Source organism: Talpa europaea (genome assembly GCF_964194135.1).
Source record: "Talpa europaea genome assembly, chromosome: 13".
NCBI classification, from domain to species: Eukaryota; Metazoa; Chordata; class Mammalia; order Eulipotyphla; family Talpidae; genus Talpa; species Talpa europaea.
This window is the reverse complement of record NC_140080.1, coordinates 30,875,877-30,892,090: the sequence shown is the minus strand read 5'-3', so window position 1 is coordinate 30,892,090 and position 16,214 is coordinate 30,875,877. Positions and strand designations below refer to the sequence as shown.

The window sequence follows — 16,214 nt, the reverse complement described above, 5'->3', positions numbered from 1 at the left end:
CATTCTGTTCTCTACTCAGAGGTCCTCTTGCAGCCTCCTGATCACCCCCACACTATCCATTCCTCTCTCCATTATTCTCAGCTCTCACTCTTCTGTGTTTCTTCACAAGCCTCACCAGCATCTGCTATATAAACTTAATAAGAACAGGGCCTTTGTCCCATGGACTCAGAACCTAGAACAGGGCCGCTGTCATGGGAGGGGCTTGATAAATACGAGTTGAGTTCAAGAAAGAACACATGTAGGAATGGGTGCTGGTACAGCTCTGAGGGGGCTCGAGATCCTGATCTTGATTCTCTTCACAGCTCTTTGTGGTTGACCAGGAGGCAGCACGCTCTGGGTAAGATGGACAACTGTCCTCCTTCTGTCCACCAGGGATGGGGGATAGCATGAGCAGTCAGCAGCCACTCCCAGTTATTAAGCCTAGGCAGAACCGTGAGATTATTAGCCCCCCCCCTTTTTTTCTTTGACACGATTTGGGGGGAATAAAAACAAATCAGAATTCATCAACTGTGAACAAAATTGTCAACTGTGAACTGTCAACAGTCTGGTTTAAAAATAGATGATAGGCTGATGAAATACAGTGGAGAAAGCAATTTAAATAAAATGTTAAAAATAATACCCAGAGCATCTGAGGCAAAGCGCGAAGTGTAGTGTGGTGGGGGATGTGCTCAGTAGAGACCGGTGTGAGCGGTGAACCAGAAAGACTTTATTAGTTTTGCTTTACAAATCATAGAGGAGAAGGACTTTCCGGGCTTTTGCTGGAAAACATCCACTCATCCCAACATGTAGGTGTGTCATGCAAATCTAAGGAAAGATTGGTCAAGAAATCTGCGAGCACATTTATTTCTAAGTAGGTCAACATTTTGAATATTTCTGCCCATTCGTGAAATCCTTGGCTGTCTCTGTTTCCCTGTGATTGGGGAAGGCATTTCTGTTCCAGCTGGTCAAGGGTCTAGAAGCTTCTGGGGTTTGTATTTATGTCCTTGTTTAGATAAATGTGGTTTCCAGTGCAGTGTTTAAAAGTTCATTACTTATTTCCTGCTTTCTCAACTCTCCTCCTTTATATAGTTATGGCTAATTATTTATTCAGTGTTTTTATCATAAAATCAATATAAAAGGTTTGATTGTTCTTGTTTTTTTCTGGGTGTGAATCACAGCCCCTGCAGTTTAGCCAAGTGCTTTATGTCTAACTCCTGCGTTGCGGAGGCTACTGTTTCACGCTTTTTATTTTCCTTTTCCTTTTTTTCATGGAGAACTGAGCAATCTTTGCACAAACATCTGTGCTTTATAAGCCTAAGACAAGAGGTGTCCCTTCCCTAGAAGTTGCCTCTTTTTAAACATTAAGATGAAAGTTGTATTCACTTGCTAAGGCTACTGTAACAGTGTGCTCCAAACCGGGTGTCTTAAACAACAGAATGTTACTGTCTGACAGTCCTGGAGTCGGAAATCAAGTATGAAATGAAGATGTGGGTGGGTTGACACCTTGTCTTCGCTTCCAGCCTCTATCCTGGTGGTGGGTCTTCGTGTCCCTGCTTCTGGCTCCCCTGCAGGTAGGTCTGTCTCTGCATCCAGTTTTCCCCTTTTTATAAGCGTGCCGGATTAGGGCTCACCCTCATGAGCTCATTTTAACTGGATTATCTCTGCAGTATCTGATACTGTCTCTAAATAAGCTATGCTCCAAGACTGGGGTTAGGATTCCAACACATCTGTCATGAGGGATGTCATTCAACCCATAGCAGAAGGAGTAAAGCTTTCCCTTCTGGGGGGAGTGGGAATCAGAATGGTTGTGACTCCTCTCTGCTTAGACAGCCTCTGGCATTGGGTTTTCTTTCCCGCCTCATTCAGCATCCACCAGGCAGGGGGCTCTGCCCGTGCCCCAGTCTCTCTCTTGTTCTAGGGAGTTGCTCCAGGCATGCCTTTAACTCCTTGAGCTTTGAGTAGCTGGGTGGCTGCACTCCTCATATAAAACGTGTGTTTAGACCTGTTTCCTCCCCTTCTTCCTCCAGCTCCCCTGATTTTTTTTCCTGCACTGAGTGGCTGTGTCCCTGTGTGCCCTTATCAGTTGTCGAGTGTGTCATTTTTCACTTCGTTTCTGCCTCTCTGTGTCTGTACTGTGGACTCTAAGAGGTAGGCTCACAGCCCAGCCCCTGTAATGGGAGCTCGGAGACACTGCCCTGAGGCACATCACTAGCTGGGGCAGGGCCGGCTGGACCTTCCATATCCCCAGGGCAGATGTGCACAAGCAGACAATGTCCTCAGAGCAAGTCTTTGTTGCAAAGAAACCACCAGCCATGACTTTGTCCTTTTTCCTCTTGCATTGAGTAAGAGAAAATGTAGGAATTCTGAACTCTTGTCATTTGGTCCTGAAGGGACCAGCTAGTAATTCCCTGTAGTGTCGGGAGACTCTTGTTTCTCCCTCCTCACAGCACCCTGAAAGAGTCCTTTTGCCCTCTTTTCTCTGCTCCCTGCTGCCCCTTTCCCAAGCAAGGCTGCACAGGTCCTGATTGGGGAGAGCCTATGTCCTGGATTAGGGACTTCCTACCTTGAGGAGACTTGGGAAGGCAGCGTGGGGTCTTGTTTTCTCAGCAGGCCTGCTCTCAAGAGATACCACACATACTTGTGCTTCCAGAATCTGTGTGCACTTGCCAGGTGGGCCAGGCCTGCACCTGCTCTCCACTGTGCTTGTGGGTAAGTGGCCAGGGCTTTCCTGGGCCCCTGTTAACTGCAGGTTGGGAGAGGGAGCTGGAGCCTCTGTTCAGTAGGGAAGGTCACTCATGCCCAAGTCCAGTCCAGCAGGCAGCCCTGTGCTTTGAAACATATCTGGCCCCTCCAGGTGAAGCTGGCACCATGGTTACCTTTTGGCTTCTTTGTCCTTCCCTCCATTCTCTGGAGGCGAGAGAATGAGGTCAGAGCTTGGCTGGGTAACTTCCTGGGTGGGACTTCAAGAGGCATTTCAGGAAGGGAGTGTATGTAAGATGCCTGAGTTGCAGCCTCTCAGGCTGCCTCTGTCCAGCCAGCACCAGTGATAGTTCCAGATAGTTCCAGTAGTTCCCTCCCACTTCCCAGAGGCATCCACACCTGCTCTCTTAACGAGTGTTCTCAGGACGTTTGGATAGCGTGGTCGCCACCCAGAGAGAACTCTGTCAGCTTTGTTTTGTTTTCTGACATTAAGCATTTCATACACGAACATTGTGTGTATTACTTATGTAAGTCACCAACCTAATAACAAAATGAAAGCCTCATGATCCAGCACCCAACATGTGAAATAAACCACTCCCAATTTTCACAGTGCTCCCTGGGGCTCTTGATGTCTGTGCCATCCCCCTGCCTCTCTTGGGAGGTTACCCCTATCTTGATGGTATTTGTCATCCCTCACGCATCTTTCAAAGGAGCTTTCAGCACATATATATGTATCTCTAAATAGCATATCTTGAGTTTTATAGAAACTGGCATTATGGCCTTTGAGCTTCATTTAAATGCCACACATTGTCCTAAAAGGTAAAAAGCAGATCTGTGCCATTAAACACAGATTCTCACCACTGCAGACAGTGACTGTTTTCTCAGGCAGCACCTCCTAGAGTCAGGGAAGAGGCCAGCTGCCCCCACAGAATGCAGCAGTGACTGTACATGAGAGGGGGCCTGGGGGCAGGACCCAAGCAACAGCTGAGTTGCTAGAATTACTTGGGGTGGGGGGCTCCGGAGGAAGCAGGCATCCGAGGGGTACTATGTTGTGGGTGCCTGGAAGCAGATAGGACAGCAGGGAGGTAGAAAGGCAGAGCATTGATTGGCGCTGACAGCACTCAGGGCTGGATGTGGGTGCAGGGCGGGGCAGGTGGCTGTCCGAAAGGTGGCTTTCCAGCGCAGGCCTGCCTTCAGCAGGCAGTTGGTCACTCCTGGTGGTTGGGCAGAGGTCTAGAGCAGCAGAGAACAGCCACCTTTCCTTCTGCCCTTGTTATTCAGCAGCTATTTACTGAACACCTACTATGTGTTGTTGTGTGCATGTTGTGTCATGCCAGGGATAAGACGATGACTAAGACCTCCTGCTCTTACATACTCCAAAGTCCAGTAGAAGTCTGCTGTGTTGTGGTGATGTGTAGGGCAGGGACAAATTCCTCACCCCTCTGGATTCTTCTTGGGCTGGATGAGAGCCCAAAAGAGCATCAGACTGCTTAGTACAGGAATAATCAATTTCATAACTTGCATGGGAGAGCTACATTGGTGATTCAGACCCAAAGTTTGGCCATGGAGAATGGGGTACAGATCCTGAGTTAAAGGAGTTGGGGTGTCAAGAAGAGAAGAGGAGGGACTTTACATGACTAGAAGGGGCGACTTTAGAAAGATGAGCTTCTTAGATAGAGAGGACATGTCTACAGGCAAACCTATAGCTGATCCTCCACCCCAGAAAAAAAAAAACCCTACATTCTCCTGGGTCTTAAAAAAGGAAGCTTGGGCCTCCCCGGTGGCACAGCGGTTAAGCACTGGGTTGTGAAGCTGCCCGCAGCCTCTGCAGGGCTGTTCGATCCCCGGCTGCTCCCCGGCCACTGGAGGAGGGTCCCACATGGCGCGCAGACCTCTCCTGCCGCCCGCTGCTCCCCTCAGCAGTGTACTTCGGTCCTTCTGCCTGCTCTGCTCCCCGCTCTGGCCCTGGTGAATTCTCTCACCCTCCCGCGCTTCTGACTGTACTCTGTGCTTATATAAATAAATAAACAAACAAATAAACAAATAAATAAATAAATCTTTAAAAAAATAAAAATAAAAAAGGGAGCAGTGATTATTTCTTTGAGTAAGGAATGGGCAAAAACCTAGAGAGCAAGGGTGGATCTCTTCCTCAGTGAGGGAAGAGGAAGGATAGACACCAAGACCAATGCCTCTCCTCAGCCTTTAGGACTTTCGTGGCTGTCCACTAATCAGTGATCTGCATGCCAGAGCAGGGAGTCCCCGAGAGACCAGTTTTGAGACTCTGGGGGTGATCTGATTCGGGGACCTTCAGTGGCGGGTGATCAGCACACATCAGACTCCCCGCTGCAGGCACGACTTCCTCGTCTGTGCAGCGCGACAGCTCCCTTCCGCGTCTTCCTTCCCGGGCAGGGGGAGCAGCCCTTATCTGGCACCCACCCCATCCCTTCTCACGGCAGAGGGAAAGCATAGGCGGCAGGACCAAGCAGAGGCTCCTCAAGCATCTTCTCAGACGGTGCCTCTCGTTTCACAGCCCGGAGCGGGCCACAGGGCCAGGGCTGGCAGCAGGGAGGGGAGGCCGTCCCCAGCAGGCGGCGCTGGCCTGCAGGACACAGGCCTGGAGTGAGGTGGGCTCCTCTGTCAGGGAGGCCAGAGCACGCGTGGGAGGCGTGCGGTCCGTCGCGGCCACAAACGGGCAGTTACAGCAACACTACGATAAAACTTCATGTTAAGGAAATGGAATCATGTTGACTTCATGAAATAAATTCACATGTCAAGAAAAAGTCCTAAATTAGCTTCAGGGATTCTTTTGAGAACCTCTGGTCTGAAGCAGAGGGTTGTTGCCGTGAGCTGGCCCCTGGGGGCAGGAGGAAGGGCAGGCCCTGGGTCTTACTCTGTCCTGGGGCGCGTATCTGTGCTACATGGAAAAGTGCTGGGGTGACTCAGCAGCCTCCATCCAGCTTCCCTCTTGTCGTACCTTCCATCCACGTAGACCACCTGCAGGCCCGGGCCCGCCTCTGTGCTCCATCCCGTAGACACCATGTCGCTCTTGACCTGAGAGTCTCCTCCGCGTGGTTTTAGGAGGACGTGCTCTTGGGTGCTTCATCACTAGGTGGTGATGTGGGAGACCTGACCCTGGCTTCCTGGGAAGGCCAGACAACTCCTGCTACCACCCTAGATGCACGCCAGTCCCGGGACAAAGGCGTCTGCATCCAGGAGACGCTTGCACGCCTCTGGGGCATCTCTTGCTCTCGTGCGGCAAGGGGAGCCAGCGAGTGTGGCAGCAGTGGGGCTTCCAGCAGTGCCTGTGGTCCACTTGCAACCAGGCCTCACGTGCTCTTCCCCCGGGTTGGTGATGGGCTGGGACCCAGTGGTCCTGGCTCTCACGATGCGCCTGAATTCATCTGCACTCGTGTGTGTTGCTTAGCAAATGCTGCCGCCTCTTTTCAAAGAGACTTATTTGTGTTTTCCAAGGGCAAGGACTGTATCTCTTCTCTTCTTTCTTTGAAAACATTCCCCTCGGCAACCTGATAAGAGCCCCATGCACAGTGGGTGCTCGGTAAATCTGGCCTATCTCCTCTGCCTTTGAACCTCCACTCCCTATAAACACGGGCCTGGGCCTGTGGGCCTGTGCATAGCGCTGATGACACTCTGGCCTTGATCTTGAGAATTTTACCCATAAAAAGAAAGTGAACTCGCAGACTACTCAGATCCAGGAATAATTCACCATAGTACCAGGGGTTGTTCTCCTGAGCCCCACCCACGTGACAGACCCAGTGAGGGGGGACCCTGAGTACCTAGCTCCAGAGTCAGACCTGGCCTGGGAATTGGCTCCGGCCGTCATGAGCATCATAGTCTTTTGAAGTTATTTAACCTCTGCGCCTCGGTGGCTTATTCTGTAACACAGGAATAACAAAAGTGCCATCAATTGTTGTGGCCTTCTTCTTTTCTTGGTGGAAAGAACTGGCAGGAAGTGGTCAAAAGATTATCATTATTACTGATAAAGTTTGATAAGAAGGGGTGACTTTTGAGCTTCTGATACTGAGTTCTACAGTTGAACTCCACCCACTCTGGGGCTAACTGGACAACCACAGGCATTCTCTGGGGGACTCAAAACCCCCATATACAACTTGGTTTGGGGCGGTCAAAGCCCAAGCATTCACTCCTCACCCTCACACATGTCATCCAGACTTACTAAATAGTGTTATTCCACACACCTTCCCCAAGAGTGTGGGAGCAGCCAAGCAGGACAGGTGTGCTGCACTGGCAGAGCTGCTCTCACCTGGGAGGAAAGGTGTGTGGGGGAAGCAGCCTTCTGCTGTGAAGTGGGTGTCCCTGTGACTCTGGGGGACTCCATGGATGTACCGTTTCGTATGAAAATTTTTCTTTAGTTACTACTGAGTTTACCTTTTTTTTTAAGATTTATTTATTTTTATTTATTTTATTTATTTATTTATTTATTTTTAAATAATAAATTTTTATATTCCCCATACAATTGCAGCCCCCCCCATTCTGACCCCAATCCCTCCCCTCCCGCCCCCGCCCCCCTAAAAGTGTCTCTGGTTCATAGTTTTTTGTTGATTTTGATTTTCACTTTCTTATAGTTATTCATTTTCCTGGTCCCTTATTTAAGTTTTCTAGATTCCTGCTATGAGTGAGACAATCTGGTATTTTTCTTTTTCTTTCTGGCTTATTTCGCTGAGCATGATCCCTTCCAGCGCCATCCATGTTGCTGCAAATTGCATGTGTTTATCTTTTTTGAATGCTGAGTAATATTCCATGGTATATATGTACCACATCTTCTTGATCCAGTCATCTATTTTTGGGCATTTGGGTTGTTTCCAAAGCTTAGCTATTGTAAACAGTGCTGCTATAAACATAGGGGTGCAGGTGTTCTTTGGAATGGATGTTTCTGTGTCCTTTGGGTAAATACCTAGGAGTGGAATTGCTGGATCATATGGAAGCTCTATGTTTAGTAGGTCCAGAAATCTCCACACAGCTTTCCACAGTGGTTGGACCAGTTTGCACTCCCACCAACAGTGCAGAAGAGTTCCTTTTTCTCCACACCCTCGCCAACATTTGTTGTTGCTAGTTTTTTTAATATGTGCCATTCTCACTGGTGTGAGATGGTATCTCATGGTAGTTTTGATTTGCATTTCCCTGATGACAAGTGATGTTGAACATTTTTTCATATGCCTGTTGGCCATTTGCATTTCCTCTTCGGAGAAGTTTCTTTTTAGCTCTTCTGCCCATTTTTTGACTGGATTATTTTCTTTGTTGTTGTTGAGTCTCATCAGCTCTTTGCAGATTTTTGTGATCAGTCCTTTATCATTAGTGTTGGGTGCAAAAATGTTCTCCCAGTTGGTGGGGTTTCTCTTTGTTTTTGTTATTGTCTCTTTTGCTGTGCAGAAGCTCTTTAATTTGATGTAGTCCCAGCTGTTTATCTTTGCCTTCACTATCACTGCTTTGGGTGATGTGTCTGTAAAGATGTCTTTGATGTGCAAATCACGTAGTGTTTTGCCTATATTTCCTTCTATATATTTTATGGTTTCAGGTCTTATGTCTAGTTCTTAAAGATTTATTTATTATGCATAAAAGAACTGGGTTACAGGCCAGAGGTGTGGGGGTGGTGAGAGCATTCGCCAGAGACAGAATGGGGAACAGAACAGGCTGACTGACTGAAGTACACTGTTGAGGGGAGCGGCAGGTGCAACAGGATAGTTCTGCTGTGCCATGTGGGTTGCTCCCTGGCCAGCTGGGGATTGAACTCCTGTTGCAGAGGCTGCAGGTAGCTTCATAGCATTGTGCTTAACCCCTTTTGCCACCAGGGAGCCCAAGTTTACCGTTTATTAAAGCAAGCCTTCCAGGGTTTCTACAGTGTTTTGAGAAGTCATCCTATATATCTGGAAAAAACTAAGAGACCATTTCTCATGACATGCTCTATGATGCAGATCTTTAACTGAGATGGACTGGTTCTCTGTCTTTGCTCCCCAGAGCTGTGGTGAGAAGGGCACACTGGCTGCTTCCTCAGGAGGCTGCTTAGAGATCTTCTTCACTGCTTTCTTACGGCCTGCTCTGTGTCTCTTTTGCAGTGCAAGTTGGAGTTCCATGCTTGTTCTACTGGCAAGAGCCTCTCCACCCTCTGTGATGGGCCCTGTCCTTGTCTCCCGGAGCCTGAGCCACCAAAACACAAGGCAGAGAAGAACGGTGAGTGGGGAAGGTCCAAGGGAAGGAGGGACAGGCGGCCAGGAAGGCTGCCAGTGCCTAGCTCTGCCCAGGATGCCTGGAACCTTGCATTTACCAGGTTGGCTGTTCTAGGCAGATTGGGGAGTCTTGGCAGATCCTCCAGCTTATTATGGGACTCTCAGTTGAGCTGCCTTCAGCTGCCATTCTGTGGGACATGAAGAGCTGAGAGTCTGAAAAGAATTGTTAGGCTGAGACGTGCACTTGGTTCTTTTCGAAGTCAAACCGGCTAAGGGGTAGGGAGGGCAGCCTTTCCAGCTTCCGAGACGAGGGCCCGCCTTGCCAGGGTAGATCTTGGTCTTCCTGAACTCTCATCTCTGGATCCTTTGAACTTCTCAAGGCCAAATTTCAAAACAGAGACTGCAGAGATGTCACAACAGTGGAGAGTCGCCCCCTCTAAAGCATTTCTTTATTAATATATTCTGCTTGGAAGGCAGCACAGAGCCAGGGGACAGATGAAAGGAGAGCACCTCCCTGGGGCAGCTTTCTGTTCCATGGCTGAGAGGAGCCGGAAAGGTCAGGCTTATTTGGATGTTTTCACGACGGAGAAAGTAATGCCTTCCCACTGGTCTCTGCCCCTTCCTAAGCTTTCCTTAATGAGCCCCAAGATGGATGTTTGCATTTGCCTTCTGTGGAGCAGGACTGTCTCTGTTGAGACTGGCGAGTCCATGGAAAATGCCGCATACGTGCACTCGCACACGCACGCACGCACGTGCTATTTGTGTGTGTGTGTCTGCATGTGCCCATGTGCACCCACACAGAGGCCTTGCAAAACCAGCAGCTATTTGTTATGAAGGAGAAGGAATAGGCCAAGTGTTTATCCACCTGCCACTTTGTCAGCTGTATTGTCTTTTCCAGGGTACATAGATGAAGATGTTCAAGTCTTAGTTTGTTCATGGTAGTGACTGGGAATGTTGTTTTGAAAGTCTCTGTGGGAAGCTTAACTAAGGATGTGGAAGCCCATTGTAAGCCATACAGCCATGGGGTCACATGCCGTTTCCCCCTGTTGTTGACCAACAAGCTGACCCCCTTGCATTTTGGCCTGATTCATTTGTATGTCTGCATGAGAGTTTAGTATCCCTAGGACTCCTTCTGGTGCCGTCAGAATATTTAAAGCCTTGTGCTGTTTAGCAACTACCAAGGCCAGAAAATTAACTTCTGTCTGGAAGTTTAAGAATTTTCTTAGAAAGTTTCAGTTAGTCAGTAGTCTCAGTTATTCTGGCTACACTGGTTTTTGGCTCTTACTTGCTCTTCCATTCGTTGGCTAGAAGACAAAACTGAGGAACTCAGCTCCACTGTTTTGCTGATAGGATCTGTTAGTGGGGGTGACTGTGTCTCTCTGCAAAGTCCTCCCAGTCTGCTAAGGTTTCCTAATGTTCCATGATAAGGGAACAGACCGGGTTTCTAGGAGGGCGCTGTGGTTCTCCGAATGAAGTACAACCCTTATTTCTTAGTGGTGAGCTTTTCACACCTGAGTAAGGCAGGGCCTTAACTATATGGCCTATTTATCCATTTATTGGTCAGTAAAATTAGGACACATTATTAAACTCGCAGGTATGTAAGTAACTGCATTGCCATTAAAAGCAGAGACCCAGAAAAAAATAGTGTTGTCTGAATTCTGAATGGTCAGTAAAAACAAGATTACTATTTAAAAGGGCTTGTTTTCAAAATGTTTGTAAAAGCACAGACAACTCAGTTAATAGTGAGAAATAGGGCCGGTAGGAACAGATAGGGGTCCGTGTATACAGGTCAGAAATAAGATCAGCGAAAAATAATATCAACATTCCAAAGCACTCAAAATTATAGATGCCCCTCCTCCATCCCTTCTGTCCCATATAATTATTTTTTGTTCCTACTGGCTCTTGGGTCAGCAGTTTGCGTGATGAAGTCATCCCGCTCTGGACTAAGTGAGTCCTGGAACTGCCCACCCAGTTCTCTAAGTACCTGGCAGCTGTCTAGGAAGTGCAGCCGGGATCCTGTGCCAGTGAGTCTTTTGCTTGAAGTATTGATCACGCTTGGTCTATATCATTCCATGAGGTTTGGTCCCTCTTTATTGGAGACCCAGTTCCTAGGCTGTGAATTATAGCAGAGTTTTTGTGGAAGTGTGACCGGAAGCAGAAACTCCCTGTTGATAATCAGACTGAGCGGCTATGCTTTATTTATCGCAGTAACCAGTAATATTCTGATGGGGATGTGTGTGATCCCCTTTTAGGCTGTGATGCTTAACTATTTACTGCAGGTGTGATCTGTATTTCCTGGGAGGGTAGGGCATATGGTGGGCAGTAAGGGCATTGATTAAGTCCCAAGGCGCTTACGGAAAATGAAACATTCAACTAAGAGTGTCTTACCTGGACAAAAGTCAATCAAGAGAACGCTGACCTTCTCCTCTGACTGACTGCTCTTTGCGTGTGGCTCTCATAGTACTTCGTGAGAGGTGGTGAGTGTTCACCTGAGGTTGGGGGCTTTGGGATCAAGAGAAGGGGATGGCTGCAAGAGAGGTCAGAGGTGAAAGGAGAGGCAGCGTTCCTGTGGCTCCTTAGCTGCGGAGGTGGAAGTAGGAGGGAGTGAACCCTGTGGTTTGCCTTCCGAGACGTGTCAGCCCCACGGCCCAGAAGCTGGAGCTCTGAGAGTGCCGCCTACAGGGAGTCCAGCCAGTGTGAGACACTTGGTGGCTCTGGATGGTGTCAGGAGCCATCTTGTTCTGTGCCTGTTGCAGAAATGACTTTCCATCATTGCACAGATGCTGGTGAGTCAAAAGTGAGGCATTCTCATTGATGGCTTTTTTATTTTCAGTCTGACTTCTCTTTTCTGTCTTGGTTCCCTCTGGTAATAAAAATGTGAATGCAGTCAATTCCAGGTAAACTCTGTTGATTCCGGGTTATACCTCAATTCTAGGGTGTAGGCTGTCGGCAGGAGGTGGTTCCTGGAGCTCTTTGTCTCTGGCCTCCCCCTGCACAGAGTCCTCACCATCTTCAGTTGATTGGTGACAGCCCTGGTCCTTGCCACACGAGGGACGGATGTTAGATATGTCATCTGGGAGCTCTGCTCACCACGTCCATCAAGATTCTCCTGAGCACTCTTTGTTCTATGCCCAGCTTTTCCAACTTGACTAGTCCGCCCACGGTTCCCCTGCTGTGACCTCCCTCTGTCAGCAGAGACTAGTGAGGTCGCTGTCTCAAGCCCTTTCTGCTCACATCCGCCTGGCAGCATTCCTGTTCTGTATGGAGGATGTTTTTACACAACTTGCCTCAAGTGGGATCTCATATTGGCCATAGAAGCAAAGCCCTTTCTTGCTTTGGGGCTTTCTACCTGCCTGGGGCCTCACAGGGGTCTCTTCCCTGCCCAGGCCCCAGAGTGTAGAGCAGAACTTGTCCTAGGTTCTCACCTGCCTCTGCCTGTCTCCTCACTCCCAGAAAGTCACTTCTTGTCACCCCAGCTGTGATCAGCACTGAGTGGGAGTCTCTCAGGTGTGTGAGGGCAGGGCCGATCTTTGGTCTCCTGAAAGATGACACGCCCAGCTCCTGCACACCAGAGGGCTCTTTTCTCACATTTAAGGGTCAGGAGTATCTTGGGAAGTCAAAACCAAGTGGTTCATGTCTTACTCATTGTTTTTCCCGGCCCCAGAAGAGATGGTACGGGCTGTGCTCATCTTTCCATCTCTCTGAATAGTTCCTCTCTTGCCTCTAAATTACTTCTGACGTTGGAGAAGTTACCTAATTGCTTTATCTCTTTGATGACAATGCAGCCTCAAGAGTATAACGATTGTCAAAAAAAAAAAAAAAAAAAGAGAGAGAGAGAGAGAAAGAAAACCAGGGGAGAGGGAATGAAATCTGCTCATTGCCTTAAGCCTGGTCTCTGTGCTGGTTCCATGAATCTTCCAGTCTTCCAGTCTCCTCTCTGCTTCTCTTGGTATGTTCCAGTCCAATCAAGGAGTCCCTGCTTGTAGCTTGTCTGTAATATTAACTCTCCAGGGTATTGTTGCTGCTTTTATTTCAGTCCTCAGTGCAGCTGATGTGGGATGTCTGAGGTATTTTCTTGATTTCTTCAGAGTGGTTGAAAATCTAAGAGGGTCATAGAGGTCTCTTGCAAGCAGGCTTTTCCTGCGTGTACATTTTAAAACTAGCCAGCACTTCTCTTGCAGACCTGAGCCACCCTGCCCCCTCCTTCTTTCACAGCGACAACACCTTAGTCTTGGTGGCCTTCTTCACCTGGAGGAGAGATTTGGAGCGTCTTCAGGGCTGAGGTGACATTTTCACCGTTGAAGGATAGAACATCGGCTCAGGAAACACCTCACTCGCCTGCTTCTGTAGCTTCTTGAGGGGACATGGGTGTTCCTCGCAGGCACCGCGTTTTTCCCCAAAAGGGGAAGGCCAGCTGCGTGGGGCCTCAGACCTCCCCCAGAATGTCTCCCTTTTTATGCTTTATCCCGATCTGGGTCACATCTGTAGGCAAAGAGTTGGAGCACCAGCAATTCTGGCTGCAGCCCTCGTGTCAGAAGGGGAAACTGGAGACTCAGGGAGAGACAGGACTTTGCCTAAAAGTCAGGCTGTGGGTTGGGAAGGGGGAGGCTGGAGCTGGGCTTCTTGCCTCCCAGGCAGCTCCTTACTTCCCCTGTGTGTGCACCCTTAGGGCGTAACCCATGGGTCTTCACCCTGAAGAGGGCAGAGGGTCTGCGGCTGAGCTTGGTGGGAGCTCACTTAATCTCTGGGGCCTGATGTCACTGGCCCGAATCTTGTACTGTCCATGCTCAGGCAAAGAATGTCGTTGTGTCCCCCACAACCAGTGACTTTCTGGCATTCAAGAGTCTCTTCCACCCCTTCCTGTGTGTGTGTGTAGGGGAAGCAGCGAGAACAGCACTAAGGGCAGCTCCTTCTTTGCTTCTGTTGGCCTGAGTTTGTCTTTTGGGTAGAGAAGATATGGGTCCAGCCCATAGGCCTGAGAAATTCTGGAGAAGGCTGTGGAACTGCAACCCTTTAACGGCCTGATAAAGGGTGCTGGGGGAAGAGCAGGGGTATGATTGGTTTGGGGAGGAAAGAGGAAAGAGAAAAGCAAGTCTTTCCAGCAGGGCAAGCTAAAGAGGAAATAGCAAGTTCCCTCCAGCTGAGCTGTTTGCAAAAGGAGAAAAATAGTCTACAATGATTTTCTTTTCTCAAATGGTGATTTCAACCTCAGGGTAGATTCTGGGGGAAAAAAAGTCTTGGGTTGACAGACGGCTGTCTGATTCCATTCCTTATCACAAGTGGAGTGGGGGACACGTGTTTCAATGGGAACAGGAGGTGGTGCCAAAGAGACAGGATAAAAAGTTCTTTAGCTATAATGTCTCAATGGAAAAATCCTAAAAGATTCCTGTTGCAGAGGCTCCCAGCAAAATGGAGATTTATCTTTGCACCCAGGAAAGAACATTTTCCTTTAATGCCTATTGTGTAACAGGGCAAAGCCTTTGTGCTTGCAAACCTGGGATGTAAAAGTAGTTTATATTAACCTTCCTGCGCCCATTTAGCTTCACTCACTTATTATTGAGTGCTCCGTTATGGCAAGAAATTAAACATGCCAAGGAACATTGTGTTTCTAGGACCTTATTACTGTAAATGTCCTGACCTTAAAAAGAGAAAAGCTTCAGAATTGGCAACTTAAATTGGCAATGAGGAAGAAAGAGTTCCTCCTCAGGACTCTTGAGCTAACTGGTGGCGTTGGCTTTGAGCTCAGCTTCTTCCTCTCCTGTGAGTTGAGTCCGGGAAGGGAGGCGTTCTCATGTGTGCAGTAGCCAATCACTGGGGGCAGCTAAAGGTGAAAAGAGAAGGGTGAACTGAGGCAGAGGGTGGCCATGGGCATAACTGGAATCCAGAGTTGGGTATAGGGGTTTGTATTTGAAATTGATGACTGTTTACCTGCACACTACTCTCTTCCCTTTCCCCCTTGGCAGTGAAGATATATTATTCTTTTTTTTTTTTTTTTTTTTTTTAATGTGGGACCCTCACGGGAGGCCGGGGATCGAACCGGCGCTGCAGAGGCTGCGGGCAGCCTCGCAACCCAGCGCTCAAGCGCTGCGCCACTAGGGGAGGCCCCGGAAGTGAATATATATATTCTTTAAAAACCAAATGTTATGGCAAAATTGTCACATATTCCCAGTTCAATTAGCATTTTATTGCTTGTGCTTCTGATTACTTTTTATATACATATATTCAATGTTCAGTGTTACTCATCCAGAACCAGGTTTTAAATGTTACTCATCCAGAACCAGGATCATATTCTCCGTTCTCTGCTGGAGCCTGCCTTCTTTGTCTATCACTGATAGGTTCTCACTTCAGCATACACACATCTGTGAGTCTGCCTCTCCTTCCTCCCTCCCTCCCCAAATTGCGCTACTGTGCTCCCTAGAAGGGCAGATTTAAATATGTCAGATCACTGAGCATTTGCATGTGGTCTCCCATCCAAGTACTAACCAGGCCTGACCCTGCTTAGCTTCTGAGATCGGGTGCTCAGCGTGGTAGGGCCGTAGACAGCATTTGCATTCGGATGATCCAGCCTAACAGGTCCAAAATCAAACTCCCATCTTCCCACATCTGCTCCTTACTCCTGTGCTCTTTACTTTCCTAACTAATGGCAGCTCCATGTTTCCATTCACTGGAAAAAAAACTTCTTTCTCTTGAATGTCACATAGAATCATGTTGACTCTACTTTGAAATAGATTTTCAAACATAAACACTTCTCACCACCTCCACCCTGGAGACCCATGATACCCTCATATCTATTATTTTAATAGCTTCCAGATAGACCTTCTGGCCCCCGCCTTCTCTTTTGAACATAGTTAAACTAATTCAATGAAATGTCTGTCAGATAGTGTCATCCCTTTGAAGGCACTCTGATGGCGCCCCAGCTTGTTAAAGGGAGGAGTTAAAATGCGTTCAATGCATTGCAGTGTCCCCGTCAGCAGCACCCTGGTATGTCTCTTCCCCCTCTTCTGCTGCCACACTCCTTGCTTACCAGCTTCCTGCAGCAGGCCGCCCTGGGGTTCCACAGGGGCCCATCACGCTCATGCAGGATGTCCCTTGAGCCCTCCCTGTCACCCCAGACTCCCACACAGCTCACACCATCAGCCATTTCTTTCCATCTCGGCACAGATGTGACCTCAGAACCCTTCACCCCATCCTTCCTTGCCCCCTTCCCTCTTTTATTCCTCACCATACCATCTATCATCTTCCGTTATAACAGATACCTTGTTTACCTAGTGTTTGTTGTCTGTTTACCCAACTAGAAAGGAAATCACACCCGGGGTTTCTCTCTGGACTCTCTAG

At 48.4% G+C, this 16,214-nt stretch overlaps 1 protein-coding gene across 1 annotated transcript in view; it reads left to right on the top strand.

The window, feature by feature from the left end:
• The window catches only part of SPOCK1 (SPARC (osteonectin), cwcv and kazal like domains proteoglycan 1), a gene marked incomplete at both ends in the record, with an annotated part of 495,764 nt that overhangs the window by 398,165 nt on the left and 81,385 nt on the right, over nt 1-16,214 (top strand). Inside the window, one exon of the mRNA XM_084252839.1 lies at nt 8,769-8,883. Within this exon, the coding sequence (XP_084108965.1) occupies nt 8,769-8,883 (115 nt within the window). The remainder of the gene's footprint in view (nt 1-8,768; nt 8,884-16,214) is intronic.